The sequence below is a fragment of the Heptranchias perlo genome, chromosome 23 (genome assembly GCF_035084215.1).
Source record: "Heptranchias perlo isolate sHepPer1 chromosome 23, sHepPer1.hap1, whole genome shotgun sequence".
NCBI lineage: Eukaryota > Metazoa > Chordata > Chondrichthyes > Hexanchiformes > Hexanchidae > Heptranchias > Heptranchias perlo.
Genome location: NC_090347.1, coordinates 47206429 through 47229240, shown reverse-complemented (window position 1 = coordinate 47229240; position 22812 = coordinate 47206429). Strand labels below are relative to the sequence as shown.

At 42.1% G+C, this 22812-nt stretch overlaps 1 protein-coding gene across 2 annotated transcripts in view; it reads right to left on the bottom strand.

Annotated features, from left to right (window-relative positions):
• The window catches only part of jpt1b (Jupiter microtubule associated homolog 1b), a 42195-nt gene that overhangs the window by 4619 nt on the left and 14764 nt on the right, over window positions 1-22812 (bottom strand). For both annotated transcript variants that reach the window (XM_068004434.1, XM_068004435.1), the window contains exon 4: window positions 19762-19801. In XM_068004434.1, coding sequence (XP_067860535.1) covers window positions 19762-19801 — 40 coding nt within the window. The remainder of the gene's footprint in view (window positions 1-19761; window positions 19802-22812) is intronic.

Sequence of the window (22812 nt, the reverse complement as noted above, 5' to 3'; positions counted from 1 at the left end):
GCACAAGGAGCAGCTGTATAGCGAGAGGTAGGCCAGGCTCCCCCAGGACACGTGAAACCAGGAGCAACAATGCTTTGGATGCAGCACTCATATCCTCGTCAAACAGCAAGGCAAGCATGATGTCAGTGAATGAGTGTCAGGTCAGCCCTGCTTGGTGACTTTGTAAGGGCACAATGACCAGCAGCAAACAGTGACCATGAGGTTCTGAGCGACAAGATGAAGGAGAGGTTGAAAAGAAACACAAGTTGTCATTTTCAACGAACTGCCAGATATTCTAGCGGGACTCGCACTGGTCATTTGTTTGTCTTATGACTTTGTTGTGGAGCAGCTTGCACTTGATTTGGATTTCATCACTGCCAGAGACCGTTGCTACATATGTCAACATGGCACGAACACAGAATGATCTGACAGGGCACGGAGTGAATTCAGACTCACTAAAAAGTTTCCCTGCAATGTGAAACCAAATGACAACCCACATTTAATATCCATCTCCTCTTCTGCAAATTACTGTCCCTTATTACTGCCGGTGTTGTCTTCAGACCTGTGAACAGAGTGAGACATGTTTTTCAATATTTGGGAAGTGACCGATTGCTGTGTCCCCACAGGATGGTTCAATTTGTATTTAGCTCCTTAGTGGCATCCGAGAGTCTGTTTCTCCCTCACCCTCCCCACCCACCATACCTGCAGTGAAGGCAGGAAGAGACATGGATCCTAAATGAAGCAACTTCACAGGGTGCTGCCCCAACCACCTGCCCCCTCGGAGGACTAAGGGAGAAACAGGTAGTGAACAAGAGCAGCCAGCGCAGGGTTTGAACCCAGAGCTGAATTACCAAGTCCTCCACTGATGGGCAATAGTCTGCCACCAATTATTCATCCCACTGTGGTGACATGCAGAGAACCACAAGACAAGATACTAGTTGACTTATCCTACAGCAGGGAATTAAGCACTGGAGCACAGACAGAACTTCAGTAGCAAAATAAACTAGTTGCACCTTCAGAATTGCATGTTTTGTTCTCAGGGGTAGGTGACACCACCAAGGGCCCATTTCCCATCCCTAGTTGCCATGAGGTAGTGATGGTGGGCCTTCTCCTTGAAGGACTGTAGTCTTAGTGATGGTACTCCCACAATGGCATTGTTGAGGGAATTCCTGGGTTTTGACCCAGTGACAAAGGAGCGATATATGCCCAAGTAACGATTTATGATCTTGCTGCTCTCATCTTCATTGGTAGAGATCGTGGGGCTGGGAGGTGGTGTAAAAGTAAACTCGACAAACTGCTGCAGTTCATCTTTTAGATCGTGCAGACTGCAGTGAAGGGATTGCATGTTATGCCAGGATGTCAATCAAGCAAACTGCTCCTGTCCTTGATGGTGTTGAGCTTCAAGTATTGTTGCAGCTGCATCCATCCAGATGAGTGTTCCATCACACTCCTGGACTTGAGCCTGGAGGATGGTGGAGTAGTCAGGAGGTAAGCCACTCCTCAGAGCCTCTGGCTACTTTTGTAGGCAGTGTTGACAATGCTGACCCATTTATACATCTGGCCAATGGTGATCAAGCCATTACTGCTGGGAAGCTCAGCGATGGTGCTGATGAAGGTCAAGGGGAGCTGGTTAGGCATTTTATGATTGGAGACAGTAATTATTTGACAGTTGAATGGTAGGAATGCTATCTTCCACTACTCAGCTCAAGCTTGGATGCTGCCCAAATCCTGCTAGAGACTGTTTCATTATTGGAGTCGTGAATGAAGCTGAACATCTGTAGAATGGTCAGCAAACAGCCCCACTCCAGACCTTATGATGGACATAACAAATAGGAGGAGTAGGCCATACAGCCCCGAGCCTGCTCCGCCATTCAATCAGATCACAGCTCATCTTCAACCTCATCTCCACTTTCCTGCCTGATCCCCCTAGCATCCAGAAATCTATCTATCTCAGCCTTGAATATATTCAATGACTGAGCATCCACAGCCCTCTGGGGTGGAGAATTCCAAATATTCTCAGCCCTCAGTGAACAAATTCCTCATTTCAGTCTTAAATGGCCGACCCCTTATTGTAAGACTATGCCCTCTAGTTCTAGACTCTCCAGCCAGAGGAAACAACCTCATCATTTACCCTGTCAAGCCCTCAGAAACTTATATGTTTCAATGAGATCACCTCTCATTCTTATAAACTTGTGTATAGACCCATTCTACTCAACCCCTCTACATAGGGCAACCCTTTCATCCCAGGAATTAATCTAGTGAACCTTCATTGCATCACTTCTAAGGCAAGTATATCCTTCCTTAGGTAAGGAGGCCAAAACCATACACAGCACTCACCAAAGCTCTCTACAATAGTAAGACCTCCTTAGTCTTGGACTCCAACCTAATTGCACTAAAGGCCAACATGCCATTTGCCTTCCTAACTGTCTGCTGTAACTGCATGCTAACTCTGCATTTCTTGTATCCCAGTGTCTGTACACCAACATTTAATAGATTCTCACCATTTAAAAAGTTATATTTTTCTATTCTTCCTTCCAAAGTGAATAACTTCAGTTCCCCACATTATACTCCATCTGTTACCTTCTTGCCCACTCACTTAACCTGTCTATATCCCTTTGTAGACTGTGTCCTCCTCAGATTACTTTCCCACCTAGCTTTGTATCGTCAGCAAACTTGAATACATTACACTCGGTCCATTCATGTCATTAATATAGATTGAGGCCCAAGCACTGATCCTTGCGGCACCCCACTAGTTACTGCGTGTCAACCCCAAAATGACCTGTTTCTCGGTTTTGTCCTTTAAAAAAAATTGTTCATGGGATGTGGGCATCGCTGGCGAGGCCGGCATTTATTGCCCATCCCTAATTGCCCTGAAGGTGGTGGTGAGCCGCCGCCTTGAACCACTGCAGTCCGTGTACAATCCTCAATTTAACCAATCCTCTATCCATGCTAATATATTACCCCCAACCCCATGAGCCCTTACCTTGTGTCACAACCTTTTGTGGCACTTTATCAAATGCCTTTTGAAAATCCAAATACACTACATCGACTGGTTCCCCTTTATCTACCCTGCTAGTTACACCCTCAAAACAAACTAATAAATTTGTCAAACACTATTTCCCTTTCATAAAACCACATTGACTCTGTCTAATCATATGATGTTCTAAGTGCCCTGTTACCACTTGCTTAATAATGGATTCCAGCATTTTCCCGACAGGTCACTGAAGCAGCAGCTGAAGATGGTTGGCTGAGGTCACTGGCCTGGAACTCCTGCAGGGATGACCTTGGGCTGCAATGATTGGCCTCAACCACAACCACCTTTTTTGATCCCAATACACTACCACAAGTTCATTCCACATTTCATCATTGTGAAGAACTCATCAGCCCTAAATGTGCCTCCTATCTTGGATGAAGTTGAAGTAATTAATTTGAAGTTTAAGTTGTAATGTAGATTTGGAAGATGATACATTTTTGTTGCAAGTCATAGAATCACAATGTCCCTGCATAGAAACCAGTAATTTGGCCAATCAAGACTGTGCTAGTGTTTATATAAGCTGTCTAGTTGAAATCTATTCTGCTCACTCCCTACACCCTTTAATAGTCCCTTTTAAAACAATTGGACTCTACTTCAACAGTTTGGGGCAGAGAATTTCACATTCAAACTAGCCTCTTGAATGTTTCCTATTTTCCTAATTCTTTGTGATTATCTTAAACTCGTGATCAATGTAAACAATTTCTCTATTTGATAATCTTTCACTCATCATAACCATCAGGTCATTCTTCAACCATCTCAGCTCCAGTGAAAATACCTAACTGCTCAAGTCTCTTTGTAACTGGAACCCCTCAACATTGGTAACATGCTAGTGAATTTAAACTGCAACTTTTCCATTGCTTTTATATCCTTCATAGTCAGATGTCAAAACTGCACAATACTCTAACTGTGCCCCAATTAGGGTCTTGTACAAGTTCAACATTACTTCCCTTGAGAAATAAAAACTCCATGGGAAAAGTGATCTATCCGTGGCTAACTAGAGACGTAAGGATAGTATTAGATTAAAAGAGGCTTAGTGTTGCCAAAAAGAGTAGTAAGCCTGAGGATTGGGAGGGTTAAAATACTCAATTGGAGGAGGGCCAATTTCAGTGGGATGAGAACGGATTTGGCCCGGGTAAATTTGGCAGTTAAAACTGTAAATGAACAATGGGCAGCCTTTAAAGAAATGGTTCGGGTACAGTCTAGGTACATTCCCATGAGGAAGAAAGGCAGGGCAACTAAAACCAGAGCTCCCTGGATGACAAAAGACGTATAGAGTAAGATGAAGCAGAAAAAAAGGACGTACAACAGATGTCAGGTTGATAATACAAGTGAGAACCAGGCCGAGTATAAAAAGTTCTGAGGGCAAGCAAAAAAGGAAAGAGGGGCAAAGTATGAGAATAGAGTGGTGGCTAACAAGAGAGAATCCAGAAGTCTTCTATAGGCATATAAATAGTAAATGGGTAGTAAGGGGGGTGGGACTGATTAGGGACCAAAAAGGAGATTGACACATGGAGGCAGAGGGCATGGCTGAAAAATGAGTACTTTGCATCTGTCTTTACCAAGAAGATGCTGCTAAAATCACAGTAAGTGAAGAGGTAGTTGAGATACTGGATAGGCTAAAAATTGATAAAGCAGAGGTACTAGAAAGGCTGGCTGTACTTAAAGTAGATCAGTCACCCGGTCCGGATGGGATGCATCCGAGGTTGCTGAAGGAAGTAAGGGTGGAAATTGCAGAGGTTCTGGCCATAATTTTCCAATCATCCTTAGATAAGGGGGTGGTGCCAGAGGACTGGAGAGTTGCAAATGTTACACCTTTGTTCAAAAAAGGGTGCAAGGGTAAGCCCAGCAACTACAGGCCAGTTAGTTTAACCTCTAGTGGGGAAACTTTTAGACACGATAATCTGGGACAAAATTAATAGTCACTTGAACGAGTGTGGATTAATAAAAGGAAAGCCAGCTCAGATTTGTTAAAGGCAAGTCGCGTTTAACCAAGTTGATTGAGTTTTTTGATAAAGTGCCAAATAGGCTTGTCATCAAAGTTGAAACCTATAGAATAAAGGGGGCAGTGGCAGCATGGTATGAACTTGGGTAAGTAATAAGCAACAGGAGTGGTAAACGGTTGATTTTCAGAGTGGTGGAAGGTATACAGTGGTGTTGCCCAGGGATCAGTAGACAGACAGAATTAACTTGGACTTTGATGTACAGGGCACAATTTCAAAATTTGCACATAACCAAACTAGTGACCAGTGAGGAACGGTAGTGACAGACTTCAAGAGGACACAGGCTGGTGGAATGTGCAGACATGTGACAGATGAAATTCAACAGAAAAGTGTGAAGTGATTCATTTCAGTAGGAAGAGCAAGGCGAGGTAAGGCAATATAACTAAAGGGTACAACTCAAAGGGGTTCAGGAACAGAGATCTGGGGATATATGTACACAAATCGTTGACGGTGGAATGGCAGGTTGAGAAAGTGGTTAAGAAAGCATAGGGTGGATTAGGGCTTTATAAATTGAGGCATTGAGTACAAAAGCAAGGAAGTCATGATGAATGTTTATAAAACACTGGTTCGGCCACAACTGAAGTATCGTGTCCAGTTCTGGGCACCGCTTCAGGAAAGACTTAGAGGGGGTGTGGAAGAGATTTACTACAATGATTCCAGGGATGAGGGACTTCAGTTACATGCATAGACTGGAGAAGCTGGGGTTGTTCTCCTTAGTGCAGAGAAGGTTGAGAGGAGATTTGATAGAGGTATTCAAAATCATGAAGGGTCTGGACAGAGTAGATAGAGAGAAACTGTTCCCATTGGTGGAGGGGTAAAGAACCAGAGGACATAGATTTAAAAGGTGATTGGTAAAAGAACCAAAGGCGACATGAGAAAAAATTAACAGCGAATGGTTGTGATCTGGAATGCACTGCCTGAGGGGGTGGTGGAGGCAGATTCAATCATGGTTTTCAAAAAAAGGGGAAAAAATTGCAGGGCTGTAGGGATAGGGATTATTGGATTGCTCTTGGGAGAGTCAGCATGGACTCTACAGGCCAAATAGCCTCCTTCCTTGCTGAAACCATTGTGATTTTTAAGAATCGAAGTATGACCAAAAAACTGATGGTAATTTATATTCATTCATTTTTCTTCCAAGAAATAAGATAAGAGTTCCTACAAGTATGCAAAAAGGAAAAGATCAAAAGTAAACATGGGTCCCTTAGAGGCTGAGACAGGAGAAATTATAATGGGGAATAAGGAAATGGTGCAGACGTTAAACAAATATTTTGTATCTGTGTTCACCGTAGAAGACAAAAAACATACCGGAAATAGTGGGAAACCCAGGGTCTAATGAGCGAGGAACTTAAAACAATTAGTGAAGAAAAAGTACTGGAGAAATTAATGGGACTAAAAGCCGACAAATCCCCTGGGTCTGATGGCCTACATCGTAGGATTTTTAAAAAGGTGGCTGCAGAGATAGTGGATGCATTGGTTTTCATCTTCCAGAATTCCCTACATAATAGAACAGTCCCTGTGGATTGGAAGGTAGCAACTGCTATTCAAGAAAGGAGGAAGAGAGAAAACAGGGAACTATAGGCCAGTTAGCCTGACATCAGTAGTGGGGAAAATGCTAGAATCTATTAAGGATGTAGTAACAGGGCACTTAGAAAATCCTGATTAGGCAGAGTCACAGTTTTATGAAAGGCAAATTGTGTTTGACCAATCTATGAGTTTGTTGAGGGTGTAACTAGTAGGGTAGGTAAGGGGGAAAACCAGTGGATGTAGTATATTTGGATTTTCAAAAAGCATTCGATGAGGTGCCACATAAGAGGTTGTGACAAGATTAAGGCTCACGGGATTGGGGGTAATATTAGCGAGGATGTTAACGGACAGAGAGCAGGAATAAACGGATAATTTTCGGGTTGGCAGGCTGTAACTAGTGGGGTGCCGCAAGGATCAGTGCTTGGGCCTCAGCTATTTACAATATATATTAATGACTTGAATAAGGGGGCCGAGTGTAATGTCACCAAGTTTGCTGACAAGACAAAGCTAGGTGGGAAAGTAAGCTGTGAGGAGGACACAAAGAGGCTGCAAAGGGATATAGACAGGTTAAGTGAGTGGGCGAGAAGGTGGCAGATGGAGTATAATGTGGGGAAATGTGAAATTATCCACTTTGGTAGGAAGAATGGAAAATCAGAATATTTTTTAAAAGCTGAGACGAAGAAATGTTGGTATTCAGAGGAATCTGGGTGTCCTTGTACACAAATCAAAGTTAATATGCAGGTGCAGCAAGCAATTAGGAAGGCAAATGGTATTTTAGCCTTTATTGCAAGGGGAGTGGAGTACAAGAGTAAGAAGGTCTTGCTGCAATCATACAGGGCTCTGGTGAGACCACACCTGGAGTACTGTGTACAGTTTTGGCCTCCTTACCCAAGGAAGGATATACTTGCCTTAGAGGCAGCACAATGAAGATTCACCAGATTGATTTCTGGGATGAGGGTTGTCCCATGAAGAGAGTGAGTAGAATGGGCCTGTATTCTTTGGAGTTTAGAAAAATGAGGGGTGATCTCATTGAAACATAAGATTCTGAGGGGCATTGACAGGGTAGATGCTGAGAGACTGTTTCCCCTGGCTGGAGAGTCTAGAACTAGGTCTCAGTCTCAAGATAAAGGAGTCGGCCATTTAGGACTGAGACGAGGAAAAATTTCCTCGGTCAGAGGGTTGTGAATTTTTGGAATTCTCTACCCCAGAGGGCAGCAGACACTCGGTCGTTGTGTATATTCAAAATTGAGTAGATAGATTTTTAGACACTAAGGGAATCATGGGATATGGGGATAGGGCAGGAAAGTGGAGTTCAGAAGATGAGCCATGATCTTACTGAATGGCAGTGCAGGCTCAAGGGGCTGTACGGACTACTCCTGCTACTATTTATGTTCTTACTTGCTTTTATACTCTACATCACTAGATACAAATCTAAGGATTAAAGTTTGCTTTTTACTGGCCTTATCTACTTGCATTACCATCTTTAATGACCTGTGTACATGCACATCTAAGGCTCCTGCTCCTCTATATTTAAAATCTCACCATTTTGCTATGCTCTTCATTCTTATTTCCAAAATGTATTAGTTCAATGTAGAGAAATGAGAAGTGTTTTTGCCATCCATCTGTCCATATGGTAGCCGATGTCATCCTGCAGTTTTTCACAATCCTCAATTTACCATATCTAATGTCAAATTTTGTTTGATAATGCTCCTTGTACATTTTACTACATTAAAAGCACTATATAAATGCAAGTTGTTGTATCTAGCAATTCCACATCCTCAGCAAATATTGTTCCATCAATTCCTGAATCCAGGTAATTTTATTATGATCTCAATAAGTATCAATATCCCCAATTGAGACTTTAGCTGTGCCATCAAGAGGAACTTCAGAAGGCCAGTTTCTCCAGCAGAGCTAGAATTCTTCACTATTAACTCTGCACTAAGAGTGGAGCAATCATACTGCTGGCAGCTGTGGAAAGGGAGTAATAGAGAGAGAAGCCAACTTAGGAGGGACTTTTTACAATCTCAATCTTCAGACCATCCAGCAAGTTTATCGACGATCAAAACTGATGGCATCTCTGGCAACTGAATAGTAAAATGCAACCATAGAGCTCAAGCCTTAAAACATGCTCTGGCTGCCATTTTGTTAAACATATAGCAAGAACTGTTCAAGAGAGATACTGGTCATCTCTAAGTACAAATAATTAACCCATTTAGTTTGCTTTCAGTCATCCCCAATGACAGCACAGATAGTGGCAACTTTGGGCAGTGTTTTGAATCTGGAGCAAAGTCACAAGTTCAGATTTCTAAGTGGAAGTGTGCAGGCCACATTGTCCATGATTGTCACCAGTGAAAGGATGGGGACACCATGTTCTCTTCAAACCTAAATTTCTGGTGGACATTTTGTTGTATGGCTCAACTGAACTGGTGAAATCTAACTAAGCCAACAGCTAATGTTAGGTAACCCAGTGCCTTCCGGGTATTCATCAACTGCTTAACCCATAAATCTGGTTCAGAGGCCCCGCCTCCAATCCGTAACTTTCCCTTTCGTTATAATTCAAAATGCATACTAGAACCCAAGGAAATTGCAAATTATGAAGTTTACAAAAGTACAGCAAAACCTTTCCATTCTCAAACGTTGAAGTCCAGAACACACAGAATACAGGTTCAAGTGTATAGTTTGTGCATGCATGTGTTACCTGACACTCCTACTTGCCAGTGCGAACTATAAAGAGAAAGAAAGGTGGTTAGCAAAAAAATGGTGGCAATTCCACAATTCAGGTAGTTATCTCACAAATTGCACAAGTCTGAAGGAAATCACAACCATCAGTTTGAGGGTGTGCAGTTGGAATATTTCCAAAGGCTATTTACAGAATTCAAGGACCCACCATTATTCAAGCAAACTATGTACTCAATTACTGCAAGTGTTCATTTTTACTGACATCATTCAAACTGTATGAATACAACATAACTTTTCCACAATGCAGTAGAAACCACTACAAAACAAAGCTCAACAGCACAGACTACACAAGAGGCAAGAGGTTAATGCAGTTTGAAAGTCTTAAGTCTTTTTCAAAGATGCCACGAGCAAGGAAGATATTAGAGGCATATCTTCAAGCAACTTTTCTTCCATACATTCCCTTCACATGTAGGTCAGAGGTTTATGTAAAGAAAGTTTAGGTCTATGATGTTCAGGAAAAGATTACTGGTATTCTGAAAACTTATGTTCAAAAAAAAAATACAACCTGTCCCCATACAAGTCATGTAAGAGCAGAAGGTCCCCTTCATGTACAGGAAACTTCCAGAAAGTACACAACAATGGGACTAAGAATCTCATCTTAAAAGTTGCCTCTTCAACTAGTATCTAGTATTTCTTCTAGGATTAAAAGGAGTGGCCATCAGTAATCACTGGAAGAACTGATTCAACACCACATTAATTTTGAATGTAGAAAAATATGAAGATACAACCCCTGCAATAATTTAAGGAGTGGCTGTTGGAGTGGAACACGAGCCAACTTGCAAGTCTTTGGGGTGAAATGGTCTGAAATGTTTGTCTCTCTGACTATATGTTTAGTGTTGGGTTTAAATAGAAAATGGAATTGGATGCAACCTATTGGCTTGGATAGGATATTGGTTAGAAGGTGAGAGAGTCAAGATAACAGTTATGTACTCAGATTGTCAGGATGTGACTAGTGGTGTCCCCCAGGGATCTGTACTGGGACCTCAGCTTTTCACTATATTTATAAATGACTTGGATGAAGGAATAGAGAGCTGTATATCTAAGTTTGCTGATGACACTAAGTTAGGTGGCACAGTAAATAGTGTGGATGGGAGCAGAGAGTTGCAAAGGGACATTGATAGATTAAGTGAGTGGGCAAAACTGTGGCAGATGGGGTTTAATGTGGGAAAGTGAGTCATCCACTCTGGACCTAAAAGATAGATCAGAGTATTTTCTAAATGGCAAGAAGCTATGAACTGTGGAGGAGCAGAGAGTTTTAGGGGTCTAAGTACAGAACTCAGTTAGTGGACAGGTACAAAAAATTATTTAAATGACTGATGGAATTTTGGCATTTGTATTCCAGCCCTCGAGATAAAGGGGTGGAAGTTACGTTACAGCTGTATAGAGCTTGGTCAGATTCCATCTGGAGACTGCGTTCAGTTCTGGGCACAGCACCTCAGGAGGGATATATTGGTCTTTGAGGGGGTTCAGTGCAGATTCACCAGAATACCAGGGCTAAAGGGTTAAATTATGAGAACAGTTACACAGACTAGGCTTATTCCCTTGAAAATGGAAGATTAAGGGGTGATTTAATTGAGGTGATTAAGATGATTAAAGGATTTGATAAGGTAGAGAGAGATTTCCTCTGGTGGGAGAGTCCAGAACGAGGGGGCATAACCTTAAAATTAGAGCAAGGCCATTCTGGGGTGATGTCAGGAAGCACTTCTTCACAAAGGGTAGTGGAAATCTGGAATTCTCTTCCCCCAAAAAGCTGTTGAGGCTGGGGGTCAATTGAACATTTCAAAACAGAGATAGATTTTTGTTAAGCAAGGATATTAAGGGATATGGAACAAAGGCAAGTAGATGGAGTTAAGATTAGCCACGACCTAAATGAATGGCAGAACAGGCTCCAGGAGCTGACTGGTCACTCCTGTTCCTAAAACGTCACATTTAATTAGCAACGGTTGCAACATATAGAACTGGTTGTTCAGTGAAGACATTCATGCAATTAACTTACTGTTTGGGATTACCACAAATTCCATACCATTGGACACAGGTTCAAGATTAGAAGAGGGAAGGTACAGAGTTTAGATTTAATTACTTTATGCAGGTGGTGAGGAAATGTGTAATGGACTGTGCAGGGAGGCAGTGCAAAAGAAAGAATTGGATAGATATTTAAAGGAGGAGGTGATTGAGGTGCGTTACTTTATGGGACTAGCCAGATGTACTACATAACTGTTACCAGTCTTGTACTCATGTTCTTGACCTGTTCAAATTTTACATGCAAATTGAGAGACTCTGGAAAGATTTGCATTTTCCCTATTGTAAGTGGTGTGAGCAGCCTAATATATACACTGGGAAGCTTCACATGCACAGTCTAAATGGATCAGTGAAGCATTGCTTGATTTTGAGGAAAAGAATTTACACTGCGCTAATCAGAAATTTGCACAAGGCATTTCATTTGTACGGTCACTTTCACATTAGCTGAATAAGAAATTCTGCTTTTTTAAAAAAAATTGATTTTCACTTGTTTTAGATATTGCATTCTACAATTCTGACCATTTATAATTAGCACTGGTCAAGTTAACATCAGTTTTCACTGCATGGAATTAGATTTTCCAGGAGGTTTACTAGTGTTTAGGGTTCTTATCCCACAATGCTTTCTTTTTCCCTCCATGAAACTGCAATTCTGTGGCCTTGAATTTGATCTGACCTAAGAAAGGCAATTATTGACCTGTCCAGAAGAGGTGCTTTTGCCAGCCACAGACTGAAAAGCAGGTGATGTGGAAGAGGGAGTTATTTGGAAAGATGTTGGTCTGCAGATGTCGGGAGCCCCTCAAACAGAAGATCGTGATGGAGATCAAAACAGAGGCTGACTGGACAAGAATTTTGTTCATCAATCTGACCGGTATCTGGACTAGATCAGAAGCTGTGGATAATTAACCCATATGGATAGGTAAAAACTGTAGTGAAGATGGGAGACTCTAGTTATCCTAATATGGACACAGAATCTTGTTCTTGATCAGTATGTTTTGAGGCCAACAAAGGAGGAAGCAGTTCTGGGAATGAAGTGGGACAAATGGAGCATGTTTCAGTGAGAGCGTATTTGAGAAACAGTGATCACAGTATCAGGTTCCGAGTAGTTATGGGAAAAGACAAGGAACGAAGGTGAAGATACTCAACTGGACGAGGGCTAATTTCAATGAGCTGAAAAGGAATCTGTCCCAGGTGGAATGGAAGTAAAGATCAAGTAAAACAGTAAATGAGCAATGGGAGGCCTTCTAGATCATCGCTCAGGTACAGACATTCCTATGAGGGGGAAAGGAAGGGCATCCAAAGCTACAGCTCCCCAGATGACTAAAGAAATGGAGATTAAAATGGAACAGAAAAAAGGTTCATAATACAATAGAGAATCTAGCTGAACAGTGCAGAGAACTGAAAAGGGAAATAAGAGGGCCAAAGAGAATGTATGAGAAAAGATTAGCAGGTAACATAAAAGGGAACACTGACATATTTTATAAACGAAGAATAAAAGGGTAGTCAAAGGAAGGGGAGGGGCCAATTAGCAACCAAAAAGAAATCATCTTTGAGACAGAGGGCATGGCTGAGGTACTAAGTGAGTACTTTGCATCTGTCTTCACTAAAGAGGATGCTGCCAATGTCACTAAAGGAGGAGGGGGTGGAGAAATTGGATAGGATAATAAAGGAAGTACTAAAACAGTTGGTAGTGCTCAAAGTAGAAAAAAGTCACCCAGTCCACATGGGATGCATCCTAGTTTACCGAGGGAAGGGTGGAGATCGCAGCACCTTTCACCACAATCTTCCAATCCTCCTTAGATATGGGGATGGTGCCGGAGGACTGAAGGATTGCAAATGTTACACCCCTGTTCAAAAAGGTGATAAACCAAGAAACTACAGGCCAGTCAGCCTAACATCAGTGGTGGGGAAACTTTAAAAAAGAGTTCATAATCCAGAACAGTATTAATTGCCACTTGGAAGAACATGGTAGGTTGTTACATAAGGTTAAATCTCATGGGATCCAAGGTGAGGTAGCCAATTGGATACAAAATTGGCTTGACGACAGAAGACAGAGGGTGGTTGTCGAGGGTTGTTTTTCAAACTGGATGCCTGTGTCCAGCGGTGTGCCTCAGGGATCGGTGCTGGGTCCGCTGTTATTTGTTATTTATATTAATGATTTGGATGAGAATTTAGGAGGCATGGTTAGTAAGTTTGCAGATGACACCAAGATTGGTGGCATTGTGGACAGTGAAGAAGGTTATCTAGGATTGCAACGGGATCTTGATCAATTGGGCCAGTGGGCCGATGAATGGCAGATGGAGTTTAATTTAGATAAATGTGAGGTGATGCATTTTGGAAGATCGAATCGGGCCAGGACCTACGCCGTTAATGGTAGGGCGTTGGGGAGAGTTATAGAACAAAGAGATCTAGGAGTACAGGTTCATAGCTCCTTGAAAGTGGAGTCACAGGTGGATAGGGTGGTGAAGAAGGCATTCGGCATGCTTGGTTTCATTGGTCAGAACATTGAATGCAGGAGTTGGGATGTCTTGTTGAAGTTGTACAGGGCATTGGTGAGGCCACACTTGGAGTACTGTGTACAGTTCTGGTCACCCTATTATAGAAAGGATATTATTAAACTAGAAAGAGTGCAGAAAAGATTTACTAGGATGCTACCGGGACTTGATGGTTTGACTTATAGGGAGAGGTTAGACAGAATGGGACTTTTTTCCCTGGAGAGTAGGAGGTTAAGGGGTGATCTTATAGAAGTCTATAAAATAATGAGGGGCATAGATAAGGTCGATAGTCAAAATCTTTTCCCAAAGGTAGGGGAGTCTATAACGAGGGGGCATAGATTTAAGGTGAGAGGGGAGAGATACAAAAGGGTCCAGAGGGGCAATTTTTTCACTCAAAGGGTGGTGAGTGTCTGGAACGAGCTGCCAGAGGCAGTAGTAGAGGCGGGTACAATTTTGTCTTTTAAAAAGCATTTGGACAGTTACATGGGTAAGATGGGTATAGAGGGATATGGGCCAAGTGCAGGCAATTGGGACTAGCTTAGTGGTATAAACTGGGCGACATGGACATGTTGGGCCGAAGGGCCTGTTTCCATGTTGTAACTTCTATGATTCTATGAATAAATGACAGACAACACGTGTTAAGGAAAATTGTGTCTGACAAACTTGAGTTCTTCGATGAAATAACGGAAAAGGTTGACGAGGGTAGTGTGGTTGATGTGTACGTGGACTGTACATGGGCATTTGATAAAGTACCACATAATAGACTTTAGCAAAATTGAAGCCCAGGGCATTAAAGGGGCAGTGGCAGCGTGGATACAAATTTGGCTAAGAGAAAGCAGACTGGAGGGAAGTATACAGTGGTGTTTCCTGGAGTTGGTATTAGGACCACTGCTCTTTTTGATACATATTAATGACCTGGACTTGGGAATAGAGGGTATAATTTCAAAGTTTGCAGATGACAAAGCTTGGAAATATAGTAACCAATGTGGAGGATAGTAATAGACTTCAGGAGGACAGACAGACTGGTGAAATGGTCAGACACAGCAGATGAAATGATGCATATTGGTAGGAAAAATGAGGCAATATAAACTAAATGGCACAATTTTAAAGGGAGTGCAGGAACAGAGACACCTGGGGGTGTACATACACAAATATGAACTTGAAGGCAACAGGGCAAGTTGATCAAGCTGTTAAAAAAAGCATATGGGATCAATGGCTTTATAAATAGAGGCATACAGATCAAAAGCAGGAAGTTTATGGTAAATCCTTATAAGCCACTGGTCAGACCTCAGCTAGGAGTAGTGTGTCCAATTCTGGGCACCCTAGTTTAGGAAGCATGTTAAGGCCTTCGAGAGGGTGCAGAGAAGATTAACCAGAATGGTACCAGGGATGAGGGACTTCAGTTATTTAGAGACTGGAGAAGCTGGGATTGTTCTTAGAGCAGCAGAGAAGGCCAAGGGAAGATTTAAGAGGTGTTCAGAAATGAGGGGTTTTCATAGAGTAGATAGGGAGAAAGTGTTTCCACTGGCAGGAGGGTCAGTAACCTAAGGACACAAATTTAAGGTCATTGGCAAAATATCCAGGGGGGAAAATGGCGACTTATAAAAAAATCGAAATGCAGCGCGTTGTAATGATCTGGAATGCACGGTGGAAGCATTTTTTCCACACAAAGGGTAGCAGAAAGGTGGAACTCTCCTCCAAAGGCTGTGGATGCTCAGTCAATTGAAGCTTTCAAGAGAGATAGCTTTTTCGAGTAAGGGTATCAAGGGATTATGGAGCACAGGCGGGTAATTGCGGTTTGGGTGCAGATCAGCCATGATCTAATTGAATGGCGGAGCAGGCTCGAGGGGGCAGAATGGTGTACTCCTGGGCCTAGGCAAGTTTCCAGCTTCAGGGTCATTTAAATACAAGAGGCAGACTGGCTAACTTTTACCAGAGAGCTCAAGTGAGCTTGGTGCAGAGATTTGCTGCAGTGTAGAGTGCCAGCAGTCTCTGAACTGCTGCTAAAATGGCTGCAATTTTTTAAAAAAGATTCTTTCCTTCCAGGGCTGTGCAAGTCAACAGTGGCTGATTGCACAGGCCTTGCAGCAGGAGAAATCTATGGGACCCCCATGCCGATCTTTGAATACTGGGCCCAATAGATGTCTCACATCCACAATTCAAAGAACAGGAAATAGTGGAGAATGTACTTCCCTCTTGATCAAGGTACAAATAGTTAACAACTTTGAGGAGGGGAAAACAAAAAGAGGTAGCTTCAGATAGTGCCATACAAGGCCCAACATGTTGCCGTCTATCTCATCAGCCTGACCTTTCCAGGTGACTGCTTACATCAAAATCCAAGTCACCATAAAAACCCAGTTAAATCATTACCTTTGACCAATGACTAGTTCCTACCTGATTGGGTAGTACACATTAAGGATAGAAAATCCTTAATCATAGGAACAGGAGTAGGCCATTCAGCCCCTTGAACAGATCTGTATCTTAACTTCATCTACCTGCCTTGGTTCCCTTATCCCTTAATACCCTTGCCTAACAAAAATAACTCCGTTTGGAAATTTTCAATGACCCACAGCCTCAACAGCTTTTTCTTTGTGGTTCAGGGGCAGGGGGGTAGAGAAGAGAGAGCGAGGAAGAAGTTCCAGATTTCCACTACCCTTTGTGTGAAGTGCTTTCTGTCATCACCCCTGAATGGCCTCACTAATTCTAAGGTTATGCCCCCTTGAAATACACAAACCAGACAGCAACTGTACTAAGACAGGTAAGGAAGTTGTGTTCTGATAAAGGGTAACACCCAAAACTCCCTAACCTGTCTGTACAGCTGCTGACGACCTATTAATTTCCAGTCCTTCATTTCAGATTCCAGTATTTGCATTCTTTTTAATTTTACCACTGTCACTGCACTCTGCAGATTGTACTCATACCAGGAGGTTTGTGCAACAACTTTGCTTTTTTTTGGGGAGCAGAGATTCCTAATGTTCACTTCAAGCCCAAGGACTAGTCCTACACAGCCGAGTGCATCTGAAGCAAGTGTGGCATTAAGTTAATCAAGATAGTGGACTGCAGGCCGTCTGTACACAATAATCCTTGCACTTTGAGAAGTGATTCATCCATCGCACCTGCCCTGTTAAATCAGTGGGGCTCAGTACAGATATTACAGAACACCAAGGGGTCCAACATCTGACATTACTAATATACACGTGAATACCGGTTCAGCTGGAAACAGCAAATGGAAGGACGAGTGCACATTAAGTTGTTAACTGATCAAAGTGCTCATACTGAAAATCAGACCCGTGAAGAGAATGTATGGAGGGGCTGCAGTACTGGTGCATTTTTGCCTTTAAGTGCCAGATTCTGAAATTAATTTTCTTTTGCTTATTTTCAATATTCAAACCCCAGAATATGAACAACAGATTAAAGCAAATCCCAAGTTATCCTTACATCTCAGAGCGCACAATTTAGCAGTTCATCAGTTGAGTTTCTACAGCCCAGTAAGGTCATAGTAGATACATCTAATTGTTTTTCTTATGTGCAAAGTATAAAGTGGCAGAAATAGAAGTGCAATGTATTTTTTTTTACTCAAAAGTTGCTAGAGATGCCCACTAGACCTGGTTTACACATCAAAATTAGCTTTCCTCTAAATAACTCAAATACTGCCTGGTTTTTGCAGACCACATTATTACTGCTGGCAGTTTGAAGTTACTATTCCAGGAGGTATAGGCTCAGTACAGCCACCATTAACCCAAGTATATGAGCATCCTATTTGATTATATTGGAATATTTAAAATGCCATGTCCACTTCACAAATCTCCAAAAAGGTGCAAGAGTCATACTAAAACCTGCACTGTTAGTCAGTTCATTTTAAGCCATTTTTCTGCACTTCTCACCAGTCTCTTGACCTAATGCACTATTATTGTTCTAGTTTCTCCAGTTATTAAAACAAACAAATTTAAGACTTCCAAAATGTGGGTGGATGAATGTAGATGAATACATGTTTGAAAAGGTTATTATACAAGGCACAATGGGAATCAAACAACAGGCGTTGTTACACCATGCATGGGAATGATGGCAGTGAACTTCATGCTCAAGTAGGACAATTCTCAAAAGGCATTTTACAATCCTGGCAAAACATACACTGAAGCACAATAATGTGCATTAAGATGTTTAACTGATCCACCATTGAACCCAGGTGTCAGATAGATACCACTGAGCTGATAAAATGCAAGGTTTGAACTGCTTATCAGATAAAATACCAGCAGTAGAACATGCATTGAGTGCACAGTAACCAGCTGTACTACCTCAAATACTTTAGGTGCATAATTCCTTCAATGTGTGTTGAGGGAGTGTGACTAGGTGAGAGCAGCAGACTACAAAAATGGGGCCCTTTTAGTCTGAAGTCGATGAGGGCGTTGGGCTCAAACTGTTCCTCAGACTAATCTAGCAGCAGGATAAGACAGCTGGTTCCTGTAATGCAAACAACACCAGACAGCACTCTTCCTGAACTTGAACTAAAACGACCAGTGGAAGAGTGGGAGCAGATCCAACCAGCACCTCCCTGGCTGGATTTGTCTGACAGCTGGATTCAGAAAAGGCTCATTAAGTTTTAACTTTAGTTAAAGCAGTGTAAAAAACAATGAGCCAATTAAAGGATAATGTGTGAACCAAGTCAGAGATTAAAAGCTTTAAAAATATGTCCACTTGAAAGGGAATATGCATTTAACTAGACTGGAGCCAGTATTCTGAAAATACTGAAGTGGTCAGTGGAACCTGAAGCCAGTATAAAGCCATTTGGAGAATTTTGAACAAATACCAGTTAAAGATTCAACATGCAGAGGTCAGCATTTCCAGTCAAAGCATGCTACTGTGCACAATATACCCAACACATCAGCTGGGATCCATAAAGTTCAGGGAACTGAGTGTATAGCAAGTGACCTGGTAACAGCACTGTGTTTGTAATAAAATGAGTCTTAGGACCTGCAATGACTGAAACTGGGCCTACATGCTTTTATGATGCAAAATGTGGACCAGCTTCACATCACAGGAGCCAGCTAATGAGACAAGAGAATCACACTTGCTGTTAGGCCACAGTAAAACTGCCTTAAATATAGCAAAGTCTCAGTTCAGAACAGTTAGTCCATGCACATATCCCAGTAGCTAATGACACTGCTCTGCAATTCTACAGGAGCCATTCTTTCCCCAACTTGAGACTTCTTCAGTGCATTTACTGACAGGCAGCATATGCACCAAGTACAACAAAGCCAAATGAGTGAGGACCCCACCCACTCCCAGAACAAACTGCTGCACACGTCTGCCGTTAAAATCCAGTAGTTACTCGGAAAAGGTTTCCTAGCTCCTCTGTACACCAATGGCCCTTTCAAGCCCTAGCTCCTATACATTGCAAGGCAATTTTACCTTATTGATCAAGTCCTGGGAGAGCAGTACTCTAATGACTTTTCAAGTGCCACTTAAGATTCAATGATTGACATTGCTCCTGCAGTGGGTTTCCACAGGACAGGCGAGTGTAAGTTACGGACTTCGAATAAAATGAGTCTTAGGACCTGCAATGACTGAAACTGGGCCTACATGCTTTTATGATGCAAAATGTGGACCAGCTTCAAATCACAGGAGCCAGCTAATGAGACGAGAATCACACTTGCTGTTAGGCCGCAGTAAAACTGCCTTAAATATAGCAAAGTCTCAGTTCAGAATGGTTAACAGTGCAGTTAGTCCATGCACATGCATGTATCCCAGTAACTAATGACATATGGAAGCAAGATTGGGACAGTACTGCATGAGGAAACCCAACTAACAAAGATACCAGGCACCCAACATCTAATCCATTATTCAATACACTAACCACAAGCTTCTTGGGTTGTTTTTAAGGACAACGGTTGAGAGAGAAAGTGCACACAGGAAAAGTGTGGAAGATGCTGAATGAGAATCTCCACCATGCCAGTTAATCTAGAATCTTACTTACATGAACCTGGGCACTTTTCACCTTCCCCAGTTGCAACGCCCTAAAAAGAAAAAAGCAATAAAATGTCATTAGCCTAAAAATCAAGGCTAATGATTTCATAGTTAAAAATCAATGCATAATAGGAGCAAACAAATAAGTGGGCAATATTATCTATTCTGTATGAAGCACATTGAAGAGTTGATCAAATTTTAGTTATAATTAAGCTGCTTGATGAGAAGTTATGACAGCAATTTACAAGCACACCCCAGAGGCTCAGTGGGACAAATTTGCCACACGGGAGTCGCTAAATCTAGACTATTATAGAGCAAGATCCCAGGTCCATGCAGAGCCGTGAATTCAGTTGGGTCAATGCTGGAGGAATTTAATCCCACTTTTCCAAGGGTGACTATACAAAGTCATGGTTCACACCCCTGCTCAGTGCTACCAATATTTGGGTGGACCTTCCCAGTGGCTAAGCCACATTCCTGGTCTGTGCTGAATGTTTTTAAATAGGAGTTCCCCATTGACCACGGCACTCCTATTAGTGAGGAGGGGGTTCTGCTCCTAATCAATATTTAGCCACCTCTTAGTAGGGTGTTCATGTCAGGTGAACATTTGCTTTGTCTGTGCCTCCCATGGTTACATAGCCAGCAAAACCTCACTGGAGTCTCAGTTAAATACAGCTGGATGGGGCATTGAAGGACAACAAATATTTTCTAGACCAGCACCCACTATTTTGCTTTTGAAATATTTTCTAGAAATAGGTCAGAATGAGAGAAAGTATGTGAACATAACTGGCAAACTAGAAGCACAAATTGTGAACACCCATTCAAAAAAGGAGGGGGATAAACATGGCAATTACAGGCCATTCAGCCTAATGTCGGTGGTGGGAAAACTGAGATAATAATCTGGGACAAAATTAATTGGCACTTGGAAAAGTATGAGCTAAAAAATGAAAGTCAGCACAGATTTGTTGTAGGAGAATAGTGTTTGACTAACTTGATTGAGTTCTTTGATGAAGTAATGGAGAGGGTTGATGAGGGTAGTGTGGTTGATGTGAATATGGACTTTCAAAAAGCATTTGATAAAGTACCACATAATAGACTAGTTAGCAAAATTAAAGCCCATGGGATTAAAGGAACAGTGGCAGCGTGGATACAAAATTGACTAAAGAACAGAAAGCAGACAGTACTGGTGAACAGTTGTTTTCCAGACTGGAGGGAAGTATACAGTGGTGTTCCCCTAGAACCACTGCTCTTGATATATTAATGACCTGGACTTGGGTGTAGAGGGTATAATTTCAAAGTTTGCAGATGACAAAACTCAAATGTGGTAAACAATGTGCAGGATAGTAACAGACTTCAGGACATAGGAGGACTAGTGAAATGGGCAGGCACATACATGGCAGATGCAATGTAACACTAAAGTGTAAAGTGATACATTTTAGTAGGAAGAGGAGAGGCAATATAAACTAAATGGTACAATTTTAATGGGGGTGCAGGAACAGAGAGACCTGGGGTGCATGTACACAAATCTTTGAAGGTGGCAGGACAAGTTGAGAAGGCTGTTAAAACAGCATATGGCATCCTGGTCTTTATTAATAGAGGCACAAAAGCAGGGAAGTTAGGCTAAATCTTTACAAAATACTGGTTACGCCTCAACTGGAGTATTGTGTTCAATTCTGGGCACCACACTTTAGGAAAGATGTCAAGGCCTTAGGAGGGTGCAGAAGAGATTTACTGGAATGGTACCAGGGATGAGGGACTTCAGTTATGTGGAGGGACTGGAGAAGCTGAGATTGTTCTCCTTAGAACAGAGAAGAGCAAGAGAAGATTTGATAGATGTTCAAAATCATGAACAGTTTTGACAGTAAATAAGGAGAAACTGTTTCCAGTGGCCAAAAGGTCAGTAACCAGATGACAGATTTAAAGTGATCGGCAAAAGAGCCAGAGGCAAGAAGAGGAAACATTTTTTACACAGTGAGTTGTTATGATCTGGAATGCACTGCCTGAAAGGGCGGTGGAGGCAGATTCAATAGTAACTTTGAAAAGGGAATTGGATAAATACTTGAAGGGAAAACATTTACAGGACTATGGGGAAAGAGGGTTCTGTACTAGGATCACTGCTTTTCTTGATATATATTAATGACTTGTGCTTGGGTGTACAGGGCACAATTTCCAAATCTGCGGATGATACAAAACATGGAAATGTAGTAAACAGTGAGGAGGATAGTGATAGACTTCAAGAGGATACAGACAGGCTGGTGGAATGGGCGGACACGTGGCAGATGAAATTTAACGCAGAAAAATGCGAAGTGATCATTTCAGTAGGAAGAACAAGGAAAGGCAATATAAACTAGAGGGCACAATTCTAAGAGTACAGGAAGAGAGAGATAAGAACATAAGAAATAGGAGCAGGAGTAGGCCAATTGGCCCCTCGAGCCTGCTCCGCCATTCAACAAGATCATGGCTGATCTGATCCTAACCTCAAATCTAAATTCATGTCCAATTTGCTGCCAGCTCCCCATAACCCCTAATTCCCTTTACTTCTAGGAAACTGGGGGTATATGTGCACAGGCTGTTGAAGGTGGCAGGGCAGGTTGAGAAAGTGGTTAAAAAAGCATACAGGATCCTGGGCTTTATAAATGGAGGCATAGAGTACAAAAGCAAAGAAGTCATGATGAACCTTTATAAAACACTGTTCAACCACAACTGGAGTATTGTGTCCAGTTCTGGGCACCGCACTTTAGGAAAGATGTGAAGGCCTTAGAGGATGCAGAAGAGATTTACTAGAATGATTCCAGGGATGAGGGACTTCGGTTACATGGATAGACTGGAGAAGCTGGGATTGTTCTCCTTGGAACAGAGAAGGTTGAGAGGAGATTTGATCGAGGTATTCAAAATCATGAAGGGTCTAGACAGAGTAGATAGAGAGAAACTGTTCCAGTTGGCAGAAGGGTCAAGAACCTGAGGACATAGATTTAAGATGACTGGCAAAAGAACCAAAGGTGACATGTGGAAAAACTTTTTTTTTTTTTAAACACAGCGAGTGGTTGTGATCTAGAATGCACTG